The sequence below is a fragment of the Platalea leucorodia genome (assembly GCF_965183815.1).
Source record: "Platalea leucorodia genome assembly, contig: HAP1_HAP1_SCAFFOLD_46, whole genome shotgun sequence".
Taxonomy (NCBI): Eukaryota; Metazoa; Chordata; class Aves; order Pelecaniformes; family Threskiornithidae; genus Platalea; species Platalea leucorodia.
In genome coordinates this window covers 128,080-146,099 of record NW_028121454.1, presented here as the reverse complement: position 1 = coordinate 146,099, position 18,020 = coordinate 128,080, and the positions used below count along the sequence as shown (strand labels likewise).

General features: G+C 53.2%; 2 protein-coding genes across 2 annotated transcripts in view; both read left to right on the top strand.

Annotated features, from left to right (window-relative positions):
- Window positions 1–7,586, top strand: part of LOC309603298 (olfactory receptor 14J1-like) — a gene marked incomplete at both ends in the record, with an annotated part of 41,091 nt that extends 33,505 nt beyond the window's left edge. Inside the window, one exon of the mRNA XM_082338180.1 lies at window positions 7,415–7,586. Coding sequence (XP_082194306.1) covers window positions 7,415–7,586 — 172 coding nt within the window. The remainder of the gene's footprint in view (window positions 1–7,414) is intronic.
- A 7,325-nt stretch (window positions 7,587–14,911) lies between these two features.
- Window positions 14,912–15,947, top strand: LOC309603273 (ubiquitin carboxyl-terminal hydrolase 42-like; the record flags this gene model as incomplete). The annotated part of the gene is made up of 3 exons (XM_082338158.1): window positions 14,912–15,098; window positions 15,571–15,681; window positions 15,841–15,947. 3 exons carry the CDS (start codon window positions 14,912–14,914, stop codon window positions 15,945–15,947), a joined length of 405 nt encoding a protein of 134 aa, XP_082194284.1.
- Between the last annotated feature and the right edge of the window lie 2,073 nt (window positions 15,948–18,020).

The following is an 18,020-nucleotide window of genomic DNA, read 5'->3' as shown; positions in this document are numbered from 1 at the left end:
AGGCAACACATGCAAAATGATGGAAAAGCTTTGCTAGTTCAAAGCTCTTCTCTTCAGATCCTATCTCTGAAGCCTGAAATCTGTAGCAGCAGAGAACCTTCCTTTCAGCAATTAAGTGGAGATTCCCCCAGCAGTCTTGGCTGTGTCCCCTCCCAACTTCTTGCCCACTCCCAGCCTACTCGCTGGCAGGGCAGCCTGGGAAACAGAAAAGGCCTTGACCCTGTTTCAGCACAGATCAGCGATCGCTAAAACATCGTTGTGTTATCATGGCTGTTTTCATCACAAATCCAAAACATACAACCATACGAGCTACTATGATTAAAATCAACTCTATCCCAACCAAAACCAGCAGAGGACCAAAAGGTGAGGTGTTCCCAATACCGGTCTCCAGGGAGCTGATCAAATGCCTTGTCTCTGATTCTCTAACCATGGCTTAGATGCCTGGCTCCTCTTTCGAGCCTTTTCATGAATACCAACATTTTGGGAGCAACCTGGTCTGACCTCAGAGCTGGCCTTGCTTTGAGCTGCACAATGGGCTAGAGATCGCTTGAGCTGCTTTCTTCTCTGAATCTTCCCATGAGCCTGATAGAGACACCCTCACCTTCAACTGAGTCCCTTCTTCTAGGGCATACTGCAAGACACAGGCTGCTGGTGGAAGCGTGGCTGGGAAGGGGACTGCTGGGGGTCTCCAGCCTGGCCTCCTGCCCAAAGGGTAACTACCACCAACCCCGTGGTCAGGCTGGTGGCACTTTTGGGAGCTGAGACCTGAAAACCTCTCAGGGTGGGGATCACAGAGGCACTCTGGGTGTCCTGCTGCAGTGCAGCACCACACTCCTAGGGTTTTTGTTACTTTTCCTGTTGCCCTGTGTGAATCTCCCAAGAGGCAGTTTGGGGCTGTTGCCCATGCCATACCATTTCTGACAGCACAAGAGAGGGTTTTTCCATCATCTCTCCAGGCAGACGTAGGATGGTGCTGGGTGTTCCTCAGCACGCCCTTCAGCAGCAGGCTAAAGAGGCTCCGTTCCCTCACTGTCTGCACACAGCTCATGTAATCAGGCCCTAACACCATCCCTGTTGCCCTTGTCTCGATCCTCTCCAGCTTCTGCCCATTCCTCCAGAACTGGGAGACCACTGGCTTGTATGGCATCCATGCTCATGCCCAGGCCCTTTCGCTCAGGGCCACTCCTCACCCCGTCAGGTTGCAGCCCACACTGCTGCACAGGGTTATTCCATCCCTGGTGCAGGGCTTGTCCCTTCTCCTTGTGGATCTTTGGGAGGGTTTGGGGTTTTTTTTTGGCCAAATCCCCAAGTGTGCCTGGGTCCCTCTGGACTGGAGCTCTCTTGTGCCAGCATTTATGGTATGTTTGCAGATGGCTCATCCTCATTTGTGCTTCTACCAGGATAACAGCACGAGGCATTGCAGGACACTACAGGTAAAGAAAAAGCAGTACTTGTTTACTGGAATTGCTGCCCAAGGTAGAAAGCCTCACAAAACTCACATCAGAAACAACAAAGGAGGGCACAAACCCAGAAGAGGCTAGCCAATGCAGAAAGGGCTAACAGGGTAGGCGGTTCTTTACAGGGAGTATGAGGATGGTAAAAAAGATGACCTTGAGAGGAGGGCAAGAGGGAACCAGGACATGAAAGGTGAAGCAAAAGATGGGATCAGGGCTGTCTGGGGGTACCTGGGAGGCAGCCCTGTCCCGGATGGGAATGACTTCCACAGTCAGGGAGACCCTGAGTGCAGTCCTTAACACTGACAACATGAAGGAGAAGGAAAACCAGCATCGTTCAGGCTGGAAGGGAATTTGGGTGGTGTCCAGACCAACTTGCTGCTCCAAGCAGGGTCACACCAGGTTACTGAGGGGTTTGGTCCATTTGGGTGTCGAGAAGTTGCAGGGATGGAGCCAGAGCACAGCCTGGGAAACAACTCCCAGCGCTTGACTGTCCGCCTGTTGGAAAAGTTTCTCCCCAGAGCTAACCTGACTCTCTCTTGTCTCAGCCCATTGCCTCTTGTCCTCCTGTCTTGCAGCCCAGTGACGAGCCTGACTGTCTTCTTGGAAACATCCCTGGATCACCATAGGCAATGCCTCTCTTGCATTGTGTGGGGTCAAACCCTGAGAAAGTATTCTGCATGTGGCCTAACAAGTGCTGAGCAGAGGCGGAGAACCACTTCCCCTGCCTGTGCTCCTGCTCATACAGCCCAGGAGGCTCTTGGCCTTCCTTGCCGATAGCTCTTCTTTGGCCTAATGTAACCCAAGGACCACCAGAGCATTGAACACAGAGCTGCAACCCAGCCAGCAGCCCCTCGCCTATGCCGCTGCAGGGGCCTAGTCCACTCCAGGACAGGCCTTTGGATCTGTCCTTGCTGGACCTCATGAGGTTCCCGTTGGTCCATCCCTCCCGCCTGTCTGTATCCTTTGGGATGGCAGCCCTGCCCTCCAGTGTCTCAGCTACTCCCCTCGCTTTGGTGCCATCTGCAAACTCTATGAGAAAGCATTCTTTCATCTCCTCCAGACCAGGAAAACCGTGTGAAAGAGGGCAGGTTGCAGGACAGACCCCTGCAGCACTCTGCAGTGAGAGGCCTTCAGGCAGAGTAGCACCCATTTACCGCGTCCCTCTGAGCCCAAACAGGCATTCAGTTTGTGATCCATCTACTTACCCACCCAGACAGACCATAATATCATAACACAGATGAAAGCATATCGTGGGGCAGAGTGTTAAAAACCTTGCTTAAGTCCAGGTAAATGACATGCACTGCTCTCCCCTCACCCAGAAGTACAACCCTTTCATCTCAGAGAGCAGCGCAGATGGTCAGGCATGATCTGCCTGAGTAAATGCAGTCACCTTCTCTTTCAGAAACCCAGAAATGGGATCCAAGAGGACACGCTCTGGGACACACGCCTCAACCAAAAGGAGGGTGAACAGCCTGGAGTTCCCCAGCTCATCCTTGGGGCCTTTTTGAAAGATGCATGCAATGTTTGCTTTTTGCAAGTCCTCGGGGAGTTCCCCTGATGACCTGCCCAAAGTGACACAGAGCAGTGTCACTGTGACTTTCTGCCTGCTCTCTCAGCACCCTTGGATGGAGTCCCTCAGGTCCCATGGACTGGTAAAGAGTTGAGTTTGCTCAGGTGACCCCCGACTTGATCCCCACCCACTGCTGCTTGTTCTCCATGGGTCCTGCCTCAAGGCAAAAAGGCCTGGGAGACCTTGCTGACGAAGACTGAGCCAAAGGCCACATATTGTATCTCAGACCTGTCTACACCTGCTATTGCTAAATTCTGCAGTGGCCCCACAGAGTCTGGTTTTCCCTCTTTAGCTGTAACTTCAGCAGTAACAGCTCATCTTGGTGCCACTCAAGTCCCTTATGAGAGTCCACTGAACATCCGCATGGACCACTGCTGTGCTTGCAGGAGGTTGTCCTTAAAGACCAGCTGTGCTGAGCTCTGCTGCCTATCCGTCCTCCTGCTCATGAGATCCCTCCTGAAGGTCCCCAGGACAGGCCACAGTCTGCCCCTCTGAGGTCCCAAGAGCCCATATACGCGATGGCTTTTCTTCACAGCAGAGATGTGCTTGGAGTATATGCTAGATGGATCATATGGGAAATAATGATAGGAGATGCAGATGTAGATGCTGAGGTAGCTGACATGAGGTGCCTGCAGAGTGAGCAAAGCCTGCTCTCACCAGCGCCAGAGATAAGCAGAGCAGGGCTGTGCAGCTCTGAAAGGAGACCACAAGACATTACAGTCAGTGTAGATGTAGGAAATACAGCTGAGAAAATACCTGCACATGCCTTGGACCACCTGTGGCACCTCAAATGGCACCAGGTGTCTCCACCTGAGCAGCCCACTCCTGGCCCCCATCTCCATTAACTAGCATGGCAGCTTAAACAAAGAGCTCCCACCTCTTTTGTCCATTCTGAGCTGAGCCAAGAGGAATCCCAGCTCATGTGGGTCTGTGGGGTGCATGGGACAAGCTGAATGCCCCTCCAGCTTCAGGGCTACTGCTGAGAGCCGAGATGCCTGCCCTGACTCAGTGTCGTGGTTTAACCCCAGGCAGCAACTAAGCACCACACAGCCGCTCGCTCACTCCCCCCCAGCAGGATGGGGGAGAGAATTGGAAGAGCAAAAATGAGAAAACTCATGGGTTGAGATAAAGACAGTTGAATAGGGAAAGCAAGAGCTGTGCACGCAAGCAAAGCAAAGCAAGGAATTCATTCACTCCTTCCCATTGGCAGGCAGGTGTTCAGCCATCCCCAGGAAAGCAGGGCTCTATCACGCGTACCAGTTACTTGGGAAGACAAACTCCATCGCGCCAAACATCCCCCACCTCCTTCTTCTTCCCCCAGCTTATATACTGAGCATGACGTCATACGGTATGGAATAACCCTTTGGCCAGTTGGGGTCAGCTGTCCTGGCTGTGTCCCCTCCCAGATTCTTGTGCAACCCCAGCCTACTGACTGGTGGGGTGGGCTGAGAAGCAGAAAAGGCCTTGACTCTGTGTAAGCACTGCTCAGCAGTAACGAAAACATCCCTGGATTATCAACGCTGTTGCCAGCACAAACCCAAAACATTGCCCCATCCCAGCTACTCTGAATAAAACTAACTCTGCCCCAGCCAAAACCAGCACACTGAGCTGAATCCCTGCCCCACACAGGTGGAAATGATCCCCTGCCCATCACTGCCAACCTCTCCTGCCTGACAATGGGACAGGGATGTAAGTGTCCAGAGGGGATCATTGACACCTCCCATAGAACCGTGCACCCCGGCAGAGCAATTCCCACTGCAGGAATCGGTCTGCCCAGTGTTTGGAGAGGGACAGCTGGCGATTACTTCAGTCTGCTTCAAATTGTGTTCCCCAGGAGAGACCCTGCTGCCTTTCAGGAGCTGTCAGCCCTGGAGCCCCAGGGACACCTGGAGGGAGCCCAGAGGGGCAGAGAAAGTGCTGCCTTGGGCTGGGCCTCTGCTGCTGAGCTGGACTGGGCTCCTGGGATGGAGGGAGCTCCTGGCAAGCGGGCAGCCCTGCAGAGAGACAGCTCTGCCCAGGAGCAGCTCCTCTGCAAAGCGCAGCAGGGCTGAGGGCACTGCCTGCACGCACCGAGGGGAGAGGATTGAGACAGAGAGAGGTTACAGAGAGCCAGGAGTGGGAAACTGCGTAGAGTGAAGGAGGAGAAATCTTCCCAGCCCTTAACACAGTAAGTCTTTGGCTGCAGGGCCCAGCCTGGAGGGATCTCCTAGAACTGGCACATCAACATGGCAGGAATGGAGGAGAAGGATGTGCTCCAGAGCAGGGCTTCCTTGCTGCACCATCGGAGGGACAGGGCATGATGGCTGTCTTCTCCCAGGGACAACTGCAGGGTGTGAAGGTGGGTGTGCAGCCAGGGGTGCCCAGGGCCGTCCTTCAGAGCAGGGTCCCTGCAACCCAGGGGCTGTGTGCTGGGGCAGGGACTCTGTCACCTGCCAGGGTCAGCACTCAACCTGCCCAGGGAGCTGCCCATGGTGATGTGGGGAGAAGCTGTGGGTGGAAGGAGCAGCCATTGGCAAGGTAGGTCAGGGTCTTCCTGCTGTCACCAGGTTGCTGTGTGGCTGAGGGCTGCTCACAGCTCCAGATCACCCCCAGGACATTTGCAGAGGGTCCGTTTGAAGAAGAACATTGAGGCAACATTGACCTGAATGGGAAGGAGTCTGTGCTTTGAGTTTTCTCCTCATGGTTGACTGGGTGGGCCGTGGGAGATGGGAATTTCTGTCTCCCTTGTGGAAAAGACATGGAGACTCCAGTTCTCCTTAGCACTTGTCTGAGCTGCTCCTTAGCTGCTGCAGACACAGAGATGCCCCTGGGCAGTGCCCTGCTGCCAGGAGGGCTCTGCAGGTCAGAGCTGAGCACACAGCAGGTGGGATGGGGTCTGTGAGCGGTTACATGAAAGAGGCCTGGGGACAGAGAACCAGCTCCTGGCAGGGACAGCTTCTGGCAGCAGAGACAGAGGCTTGGGCAGGGACAGGAGCTGCTCCCAGAAACGCCATGGGAGGGGGGATTTGGGCACCTCCCTGCCATCCCCTGCAGTGGAGACACCTTCTCTGGAGCAAACCCCCTGGTCTCCTCTCCCACCCAGCAAAGCCTGTTCCCCCAAGGCCATGGGATCCAGGGCATGAGTCACATCCTTGGCAGCTGGACCTCCAGTCTGGGAGAAGTGCATGTGTCCTACAATTAACACAGAACAACACAGAAAAAACAACTGCCCTACAGTGTCACTGTCAGTGAGGTGGAGAGCAAAGCTGGGTAAGGAGAAGGCTTCACAGCATGCCCATCTGCCTTTCTCTTCTTGCTTCATTTTTTTGGAGCATTGCAGTTTTCTTCCCTGTTTCCCCACATTTCTGTTGTGCTCTTCCTCTCTGGGGTTGAGGTGGGGCTGCAGGTCAGCTTCTGCTCTGACACCAGCTCTCAGGGTCCTGCCCTGGAGGTGTCTTCATGGGAACTAGGTGCCCAAGCTGTGAGGCACCATGTCATTCAGTTGGTAGGGATGAAAAATTATCTGAAACATTCCTCATTCAGCTCAGGGAGGGGGATTGCAATGAGAAATGGCGTGGGCTTTACCTCTAAGAAGTCTCCCCTAACTTGTCATTGTGCTTTCCTTCTTGGACAGGTTCGCATTCCCAAAGGGAAAAATGTCCAACGGCAGCTCCATAACCGATTTCCACCTCCTGGCGTTCACAGACACACGGGAGCTGCAGCTCTTGCACTTCTGGCTCTTCCTGGCCATCTACCTGGCTGCCCTCCTGGGCAACGGCCTCGTCATCACCGCCATCGCCTGTGACCACTGCCTCCACACCCCCATGTACTTCTTCCTCCTCAACCTCTCCCTCACAGACCTGGGCTCCATCTCCACCACTCTCCCCAAAGCCATGGCCAATTCCCTGTGGGACACCAGGGCCATCTCCTACTTAGGATGTGCTGCACAGCTCTTCTTCTTTGTCTTTTTCATTGGAGGAGAATTTTGACTTCTAACCACCATGGCCTATGACCGCTACGTGGCCATCTGCAAACCCCTGCACTACGGGACCCTCCTGGGCAGCAGAGCTTGTGTCCACATGGCAGCAGCTGCCTGGGGCAGTGGGTTTCTCAATGCTGTGCTGCACACTGCCAATACATTTTCCCTACCCCTCTGCCAAGGCAATGTCCTGGACCAGTTCTTCTGTGAAATCCCCCAGATCCTCAAGCTCTCCTGCTCAGACGCCTACTTCAGGGAATTTAAGCTTCTTGTGTTTAGTACTTTTGTCTTTTTGGGGTGTTTTGTTTTCCTTGTGGTGTCCTATGTGCAGATCTTCAGGGCCGTGCTGAGGATCCCCTGTGAGCAGGGTCGGCGCAAAGCCTTTTCCACGTGCCTCCCTCACCTGGCCGTGGTCTCCCTGTTTCTCAGCACGGCAGTGTTTGCCTACTTGAAGCCCCCCTCCATCTCCTCCCCATCCCTGGATCTGGTGGTGGCAGTTCTGTACTCAGTGGTGCCTCCAGCAGTGAACCCCCTCATCTACAGCATGAGGAACCAGGAGCTCAAGGGTGCAGTGTGGAAGCTGATGACTGGATGGTTTTAAGCAGCAATAAACTGCCCATCTTCTTCTGTATATCACTCACAATAGAAAGCACTATAGGCCCAGCCTGACTTTGGTAGTTTGGTTCTTTTTAGTTTATTTTGGGTTTTAGCTTTTCTTCATTGCAATAATGTTGTCCACAAAGCAATGCCATTACTCATACCATTCCTCAGTCCGTATCTACCTGTCCTGTGTGACCCAGAGACTGTGTAATGACGAGCCGTGCTCTCTGTGATTTAAAACAAAATAAACGACCCTGCAGTGACTTGTTTGTCCCAGGTCCTTTATTGAGACCTTCTCTGGAGCTGCAGGGGCAGTGCCTGTGTGCAGAGGTGGAGGGGAAGAGAGCCCTGGCACAGCAGCACTGCCAGGCAGCACCAGCACTTGGTCTTTCCGAGCTGCTCACTTTCCTCTTCCACTCGCTCCTTCTGAGCCCTTCTGTTGGTGTAAGGCCTGAGAGCACTGGCAGCTTGATATAGCCCTGGTGTGGGGCAGTTTGTGCCAGCAGGCGGGGACAAGCAGTGGGTGCTTCTGTGGCAGAGCTGACGTCCATAACAGCATTGCCATCATGAAAGGGCAGTTGCTGAAGGCTTAGGTCTCACCCACTGTGGACAGCTTCATTGCAAATGCTCCATCACGCTTCCTTGGCTTTCTGGCCTGTCCCTTTCATTGCATGCTGTCAAAGGAGGTGGCCTGCAGAGCATCTCCCCTGGGCAGTCAGAAGGGGTTCTGCAAGCATCAGTGACATTGCCCTCGAGAAGAAGGCGGCATTTTTCACCTTTCACAAGGCACAGAGCACATCTCGGGAACATGAATGCACTCGGTGGCACACACACACAGCATCCAACTGGCGTTTTGCCCGTCTGTTTGCCTGTCCATCCAGGCTGCAATGGCCTAACTTGAGTAGAAGACTATTGAGGGAGACCACACCAAGAGCCATGCTGAAGATGAGGTAAACGACATCCACTCTTCTCCCCTCATGCACCAGCACAGTTACTTCACCACGAAGGCAATCAGGCTGGCGAGGCATGATTTACCCTTGGGGAGTCCATGCTGACTGCTGGTGGACATGTTCTTCTCTTTTAGCTGTCCAGAAATGTCAGCCATGAGGAGGCATTCAGTGGCTCCCTCCTCACCAAAGGGAGCTTGTACAGCCTGCGCTTCCCTGCCTTGCACTTTTGGCTGCCTTCCAAGATGGGTGCACCACTTGCTTGGCCTCACTCGCATAAGACCTTCACCAGTCCCATGACCTTTCAAAAGGGATATTCAAAGAAATGCCAGCCTTCCCCTGTAACTCCATTACCACTATTCTGCCTGTTATACAGTGTATTTAGTTTCTCTAGTCTTTCATACACTTTCACCTATCCTGATAGAGTGGCCATTTCTAAAATCATCTTTGTGGATGCAGACTGCCTAGGCAAAGGCCCTTGCCGTTTTTCTCCAGTTTTCTCCTCCCCTTAGTCTTTGTTCCTTCAGATACCTCTCACCTATGCAGCTGCTTTAAGCCCCAGGGAGTTCAAAGCTTGCCTGTCTTTCAGTAGTCTAATTGCCTCTTTAACCAACACTTTAGTTGTTTTCCTATCTATCTGTTTGCACCTATCTATCTCTAAGCATTTCTCATAAGGTTATCCCTTGTAGAAAGGCAACCTCCTTAGAGGCAGCTTGGACTGAGCATATGGTTACAGAGTGTGTTTTATTGTTTGTGGAACTTTATCCTGCTTTGCTTTTCTTTAATTGCAAATAGGAAAAATTCTTCTGTGCCTGTGTGCAGCCAGTTCTCGAAGGAGAGCAGGTGGGAGATGGTGCAATGGAGCTGTGACATCCAGCTGCAGACTCCAGGGCAGAAGTCTGATGCAAGGAACAGTGATGCAAGTCCCAGGGGGCCAATGTCAGAAATGGGGAGGTTGGGGAGGTGAGGAGCAAAGTTGTCCATACAGTGGCAGACCTCAAGGGACTGCTTTTCCCACCTGTCCAGACCTCCTGAGCGGACACTCTGGATCATTAACACCTGGAGAATGCTTCTATCACCTCTTCTTTAACCTCAGAATTAATACAAAATATCCTTTAAAATAAAATTTCATTTTTATTAGATGCACTTTGACATCTTTCTCCTTAACTCCGCTATGAAACCTCTCTAATTAGCTGTACAAGTTGTGAAGACTTGGAGAAAATCACAGGAAGAGACAGGGCTCGTTAGGGCTTTCTGTATTTTAATGAGCCCCAGGGTGTATTTGGCGCTGAGGCCTTGAACCTCAGATACGGAGAGGAGATTGAACAAACTGCTCAAGAAGTCCAAGTCAGAAGCAAACCCAAAGTACCTTGAAGCATTAATGAGTCCCATGAGGACCATTACTGACAAAGCCTCCCCAGGGACTCCTTAGAGCAGGTAATTGGAGGCCATGATGGCAGGCAGGCAAAGGCTCTGTGCAGGCAGCTGTAATGCTGAGCAAAGCCTTTGGTTTCTTTTGTGAAGCAGAAAGGCCAAGCCCTTATCCGCAGGCCCCGGGAAGGCAGATCCTGTCCCTCCCGCATGGCTCAGGGCTCTTCCTGGGGGCAGTGGGGTGTGAGGGTGAGCAATGCCAAGTGTAGGAAAACTGTACAACACCTCCCGGCCTCCCCAGGCAGGGCTGAGGAAGAAACAAAGGCCAGAGCCTCAAAACAACTTTTGCCTGGTAGGCCTCGGTGCCGGAGGCAGCTGCCAGAGCCAAGAGGACAAAGACCTCGGTCCTCTTGGGCCTTTCAGCCTTGCTAGAGCCCTTGGCCACATCTGCTGCAGGCTGTCCTACGCTGTCCCATGCCTGCACCTCTTTCCCTTCAGGCTGCTGACATCCATCTTGCCTTCCCGCCTAGCTCTCACCCCGGCATTTCTATATCTTCACTGATGTCTCTGCACCCTTGCTGGATTTCCCTTGACACACAAAGCCATGGGCTGATCCAGACTCCCTCTGGGTCACCTCTTGCACCACAAGGCTACCCTTTCAGTGACATTTCTTCTTCCTCACATCCAGTCTGAACCTTCCAAGCTGCACTTTGTGGAGGCTTCCTTCTCTTCCCACTACCAGGAAAAGCTCCATCCCCTCTGAGGCCACCCTTCAAGCAGTTGCACGCTACTACTAGAGTGCCCTGAGCCTCCACTTCACCAGGCGAAAGAAGCCCAGGTCCCTCAGCCTCTGCACAGAGACCCAGACCCCCATCCTGAGATGCTGGTGGGCAGAGGCTGTTGGGGGGGTTACCCAGAGGGCAGGAGCACCAGGAGGAGCGCGAGCCTGCTGCTGTACCTGCCATGGCAGTTGGGCAGTGTGGGGTTGGTTTGGGGCAAACAGCATTCTGAGGGGTCCGTCCCCATGGCGATCATTCCGCCAGCACCTGCTTCAGCCAGCCTTGCGATGCTTTGATTTTTCATACCACAACAACTTCCCACCTCCATGATTTTCCATCCTGCTGATGATTTCCTGCCCTCAGTGTGGGTTTCCCAGCCCCACCATGGTTCCCCGTCCCAGTGATGATTTCCCATCCCAATGATGGTTTGCTATCCCAATGGTCTCCCATCCCAAGCATGATGTTTTGGGGGAGGTGAATTTGCTGTCCAAGGGGAAGGGATAGGGCCAGCCCCAGTGGCCCTGTGATGCCAACATGCCTGTGCTGCCCCATCCTGCCCTGGTGGCTGGGATTGGGGGGTGGGGGGTGGGGGCACTTCTGGGTTGTTTTTGTCCTCCCCTCTGTGCCCTGGGGGGCAACTGCTGCTCCCAACTGTGGTGGAACCGGTGCCGGCACCGGTACTGTGTGGCCATGATGGGGAGCTGTCCTGAAAATTTGGCAAGTGGGCTATGCTGACCGAGGAGAGAAGCTGGGACGCAGAGTATAGCATTACAAGAGGAATTCTTGCATTTGTGCACATGAGATGTCCCATTCAAACTGGGGCACCACAAATGCGGTTTTACACACGCTTCTTATGCCTTTCAAGCATTCAGGTCCAATGCAATTTAACCAGTCCCTGCTTAACACACACACAGGCTGCTGTTTTGCAAAGCAACTCTAATTCTGTGGCGTCGTCATCCACCTGCTTCTTTCTTGATCTTGACGTCCCTGGAGTGGGTCTGGCTGCAGATGCTGGTCTCTGATGGCAGATAAGGGGAGGGTTTCACAGAGGTGTCGGAGGGGCTGGGATGCTGGCGTGAGCTGGGTCGTCCAGGGGCATCCTTTCTTCTTCAGGGTGGGGGCTGTCCTTCTCCTCCTTGCAGTGAGCTGGGGCCCTTTGGTCATGCTGACTGAACCATGACTGTGCAGTATACAACGTCAACGAGATGTTTATCTGTCTGTCTTCAGGAACTTGGTCCAATTTCATACTCTCAAGACTAATTGCTGCAATAGTTAGGGCATGAGATTTTCCTAAGAGAGCCCCTGGGGTGTCCCTCTGTGGGGGTCCCCGGGAGGTACTTGTGGGGGTTGCTCGTAGATGGGTGGGAGCTGCAGGTACTGGGGGCGATGGTAGCAGCATGGGGTGGGGATGCTGTTCCTGGGGACACCGGTTCCAGCCTGCGGTGGGGATGCCGGTGGTGGGGCTGTCAGCAGCAGGACGGGGCAAAGATACCAGGGGTGTTGGTACCAGGCCGGGGAGGGGATGCCGGTTCCGGGGCAGTGGTTCCCGTTGGGAACCGCAAGGTGGTGCCGCCTTTCATAGGGGTGGCCGCCTTTCACCAGGGAACGAAACGGAGGGACAAGGAGCACTAGTTCAGAGCCAGCCCATGGCTGTATCTTGGGGGCAGATAAAATTCATTGGAAATGAACCTGTAAGAGACCAGGTGCTTTGCTCCACGAGTCTCACGGACACAGTCCTGTACCTGGGAAGAGTGGAAAAGAAACCCTCAGCAACCCAAATGTGCCAGCCAAAGCTGGGAACAGGCACGCTTACAGCCCTGGGCAGGATTTTCTTCATCCGGCTGGTGCAGCTCAGGGAGGAGGTGGGAGCTCTGACGGCAGATGAGCAGCCCTTTGCCAGCAGGGCATGGGGAAGCCCAGGGGCTGATGGCTGTGGGAGGTGCCTGGGCCGTGGCAGCTCTGTGGCCTCCAGGGGACATGTCCCCATGTGGGCGCCCATGTCACAAAGGGGCGGTGATGCGGCACCCACCCAGCGCTTGTGACCTCACCTGGCCAGGGCTTGGAATCCTGAAGAGCAGGCCAGCGAAAGCCAGTTGGGCTGAGCTGCCCTTCGGGATAACTCAGCTCCTTCCATTGCTACTTGCGTGCCCACTTTTTTCCAACCATTTATCGTTTCCTGCCCACTTCTCCTCAGCTTCCATCCTCGGTCAAAGGTAATTATGATTTGACTTTCAGGACACATCATAGGGTAGGTAGATATGGGAGAAAAGTATAGGCTGGTCTGTGCCTTCCGAGCTCTAGGCTGAGCTATTACACCTTTCTAGGCCGGCCAGATACGGGCTATCGGTAGAGCTCCTCTTTGCTAATTCTTATATTTCTTTATCATATCCCAGGATAGGTAAGTAGGGGGGTGGCCGTGTAGTCTGAGGCGTTGGGCTCAGCCTGGAATGACAAGAAGCCCACCCTGACTGATGGGGTAGGAAGGGAGACAGAAAAGGAGGACGGCAAAGGCAGCTGTTAAAGTAGCAGCCAAAAGCGGGTCACTCCTGTGTACAAGGTGGGAAAGTGTGGGCTGGAGACCAGAGGGCTCTGCTGCTAACGCTGGCCACAGGTAAGCAGCAGGTCCTCTGCAGAGAAGGTGACACGCAATGCAGTCTGTCAAAAGGCCTTGGTAATTGCTGTCAATTGGAGTCCTGTGACAGGGACAGCAGGGCCGTCAGCCTGCAGCTCTGCAGCACTTACAAGCACCACTGAAACACTCCTGATGGCAGACGTTGATCTGTGGGTTTCATTTGGAATTTGGAATTCTGGAATTTTTTTCAATCGTTTTGTTGAACTACAATTATTTGTTTGCAATCAGCCAGGCTCACCCAGGTGTTTTCAATTAGACACAGGAAAACACGTTTTGTCCCTCCTCTGCCACGATGGACAAGACTTTGGAAGAGGATGTTGCTCGTAGAAAGCTCTGACATCAGTCGGGTTACCTTCTGGGCTAGGGACTTGCTTGTTTTCATCAAGTTACAATCAGGAAAAGGGAAGACGTGACCTGATAATCCAGTTCAGCAGTCTAGAGGGAAAGGAAGGTAGCCCGAGGCACAGAAATCAGAGCGTGGGTTTCATGGTGTTTTGGCAAAGTAAGCAGGGCAACAGACTCTTTTCCAAAACTGTTTCTTGACCACTCATTGTCAATGGCAGTGTTAGGCTTCCCCCAGTGGTTCTGTGTCGGAGGGTAGAGCTGCTTGTCCTGGGGGCTCCTGTACAGAACTCGACTTTTAAAAGATGCTTTCATGCAATCACATCGTCTCCTCTCTTTTCCAATGTCATTTCCCTGCAGCCATTGCCGAGGGAATGGCTCTGCCACAGAGGATCCTCTTTCCCCCGGAGAAGCTTTGCATGGCCTGGCAGCAGCCAGGCAGGGTCGGTGCGGGCCTCTACAACCTGGGCAACAGGAGCTTCCTCAGCACCATCCTGCAGCATTTGACTGCAGAGAGCAGGGAAGGACCCCGGGGCCACAGCAGGGCTGTGCCAGCCCCAGCTGTCCCCAGCAGTGGCCCCAGCCGTGTGCCCGTGCCCACCCAGGGCTGGCTCTGCGCCGGGCAGAGGCATGTGCTCTGCCCAGGGAAGGAGCCCCGTCCCCGCAGCGGGCACTGCGGCGGCCCCGTGGCCGCAGGTGTGGGAGTTGCCGGGCGGTGCCAGCCCCGTCGCCGCGTGGCCCCACACGGCCGCGTGTCACAAAGGGCATCCCAGGGCCGGGTGGCCATAAATGGCGTCCCCGCGCAGCTCCTGCCGTGCTCTCTCCTGGAGCTGGCGCCTGTGCTGGAGAGAGCAAGCGTGGGCTGAGCTCGCCAGCGGGGGTCACTCAGCTCCTCGCTGTCTGCATTTCCTTCTACATTCTCCTTTTCTTCCCAGGAATTTCATCCATTTTTTCTCCCTCCCCTTCCCGCTAATTCCAGTTGGTGGCAAAGGTAATTGTTAGTTTCCTTTTGGACAGGGGATTGCGTAGATCGAGACAGGGTGGACGTGTGGCTTGGCCTGTACCTTCTGAGGTGCCAGCTGAGCTCTACTTTTACAGCTTGGGTAGACGCAGGCTGCCAGCATAATTCCTTGTTATCTTTTATGTAACACATCCTAAGAGGGACAAGCCTAGGGAGAGCGGTCTAGGGCTTTCCAAAACCAAACCAGGAGGATCTCCTTTAAAAGCTGACTTCCTTGCAGGCATGAGTGTCGGAATGGCTGTGCCGGAAAGGGACCTGTTTCCTCCGCAGAAGATTTGCATGGCCTGGCAGCAAAGACGCAGTGTCGGAGGCGGCCTCTTCAACCTGGGCAATACCTGCTTCCTCAACTCTGTCCTGCAGTGTTTGACGTACACCCCGCCGCTGGCCAACTACTTGCTCTCTCGTGAGCACAGCCAGTCCTGTGAGTCCTTGCTACACCTTCTTTTACATCTCTTGGGCAGCTCTGAAGGATGAAAGAACAACAGGGACTCTGGGAAGACAGCTCTTTATTTTCCTCTGGAAGCTGCCTCCCAATATTGCCTTCAGAGCGGGCTCGGCATAGCATAGGCAGCGCGTTAGTTTGGTTTCATGCACCGTGCTCCTACTCCCGGGGAAGATCACTTCTTGCTTCCCGTGCTTAATGAAGTGCCTTCGAAAGGCATGCCTATTTCTTCTATACAACTCTGCACAATAAACCGCCACAGGGCTGTTGAGCCACTGGCATCTGAGGAGAAGCACATGTAGAAGGGAGAGTGGAGATTGCACCTGGAACTTAAACGTGGGGTGGTTTGGTGGTTTTTTCCCTTGAAGCTTTTCCATAGCTGTGTATATTTTACCTGACCGAGAGGCTCGCTTGCTTGCTTCCTTCTGTCCCTCTTTCCCTCCCTCTTTAGGTGCGAAGCAAGGCTTCTGCATGATGTGTACCATGGAAGTGCACATTGAGGAGGTGCTGTCTTGCTCGGGCAGTGCCATCGAGCCTACGCCTGTGATCAATGAGCTTCCACGTGAGTCATTTCAGATGGTTTCATTTGGAGGTATTTTGGATTTCTGAAGAAGTGTGTAACTGGTTTTGCCGGGTTCATGTTAAGGAGGAGAGCTTTCAGAAGGGTAAGTCTTCTTTCCTTTTTCTCTGAGATCAGTGGGAAACCCTTCTTCTTTCTCAGGAATAGGAGACCATTTCCAGCTTGGCACCCAGGAAGACGCACATGAATTCTTCTACTACACCGTGGATGCCATGCAGAGGGCTTGCTTGAGCACAAGCAGCAAGTAAGCATAAGCACATGACCATTGAAACGTTCTCTAGCCCTTTTGACTCCTTCCTTTACGGCCGCCAGTGAAAACTCTGTCTGGGCCCTTCCTACCAAGGAAAACTCGTGGAAGAGCTAACTCTCTGCCTTCCACCTTCTGAGCTCCGATTACCATTTCTTTCCAGCCGGGACACAACTTCTCAAGCTAGCACACTCATTCATCAGGTCTTTGGAGGCTTTCTAAGATCCAGAGGTACTTTTTAAAAATATTTCGGTCCTTAGAATGACCCATGGCTCTTCCTCTCTTTGTGGTAAACAGCTCCTAGCATGTGGCAGTAGGTCCAGTGTGTCTAAAGTCGTACGTGTTGGTCATTGGGCAGTTAGTCTCCTTCCCTACCTGAGAAGCATTTCTCTTTGCTTTTTTGCAGTAACGTGCTTGAGCTGCAAAGCCGTTTCCGACACCTACGAGACATTCCTTGATATTCCTTTGGATATCAAGGTGAGATGTTTTGAAATTGTGGTGCCAAATGTTTCAGGGCCCCTGCGGGGGCCTAGTTTATCTCCAGTAAACTCTGTTGGCTTCCAGCTGTGGGCTGTTACCAGGCAAGAGCTTGGGGGTGGATGGGAAGGGAACTGGGCTTGTGTGCTCCTTCTGCGGAAGCCCTGTAAATGGTCTCCCTGGGCTGGGGGCTGGGTGTCAGCTGGGCAAAGAGTAAGGATGGTATGGACAGCCATCATGACACTGTCATACCACCCTGCTTGGGACTCCCTCACTACGCGTTTGATTGATGCTGGGGGGATGGGTTTGATTGTTTTTGCTATTTTGGACCACGCGTACCGCAGGTAACTCTGGTACCGCCCAGGGGTAGCTGTTTATTGGGATAACGCTGGTACCACGCGGGTAGCTATTTCCTGGGGTTTTTGAGTTTCCAGGAACTTAGTGCTCTCCTTTCTTCCTCATCCAGGCAGCCTCATCGGTCACTGGAGCTCTGGAAGACTTTGTCAAACCGGAGCAGCTGGATGGTGAAAATGGCTATAAATGTAGCAAGTAAGATTTCGGCCAATGCCACCTTCATAGCAGATACTGGGTTACGGTATTGCATGTCTGGGAGCACTAGTTATGTTTTGACTGAATTGAGAAACCCAGTCATGAGACAGCTTGGCTTTGTTTTTCTTTTTTTTTTCTTCCCCATACAACTAATCCACCTGAATCATCCAGAACTTGGAAAAGAATGCATTTGTTTCTAAGATGGGTATTTCTTTCCCCTTCTGCCTCAATACTTGGAAAGCTTGGATGAGAATTTTATTGCTGGCATTGTCTGCCCTGGAGGTGGTCAAGCTTCCTAGCTATGAAGTTGCCCACTGAACTACCCCTATGGCCAGAAGGGAAAAGACATGTCCCATATGCAGTGGTGAGCTGAAGCAAGGCGGGAGCCCTGGGCAGTGATCTGGCAACAGCAGCTTCCTCAAGAAAGCCATCAACAGTTTTGTTTCCAAGGCTTTTTGGATGCTTGCGTCTCTGTCCAGGAGACCTCAGTCCTCGGAGCAGCAGCAGCCCCCGCTGGCTCCCTGAACAGCGTCATGCCTAGTTCTTGTATTGCCAAGGCTCTAGACTGCTGCTCTCCAAAGGGAGCCGCCCTAGCCCGAAGCTGCCTTCAGGGAGAGCATATGGACTTCAGGGGTCTGAAATGCAAGCGTGCATACGATAGTTGGGCAAAACAAGCCTTAACTCAACCCTACATGGATGGGGGGCGCAGCCGGGAGAAGACAGGTTGCAACAGCTGGGGCTGTGCTTGTTTTCCAGGTGTGAACAGCTGGCCGCTGCGTCCAAGAGCCTTACCATACATGGTTCCTCCAATGTCCTGACCGTGTGCTTGAAGAGATTTGATGCTTTCTCTGGCAGAAAGATTAGCAAGGTATGGCTACAAGTGCACTGCAACTTCGTCTGCTTGGAAGGAGACCTTTCCTGAAGGAGAACCCTTTTTTGGAAGTTGTTACTGTCTGCTTGCCTGATGGCTATCGAGTGAGTGCAGTTGCCTAAGAAAAAACAAGGCAATAGCTGTGCCTTGCTCTTTCCCTTGCGGTAAGAGGAAAGT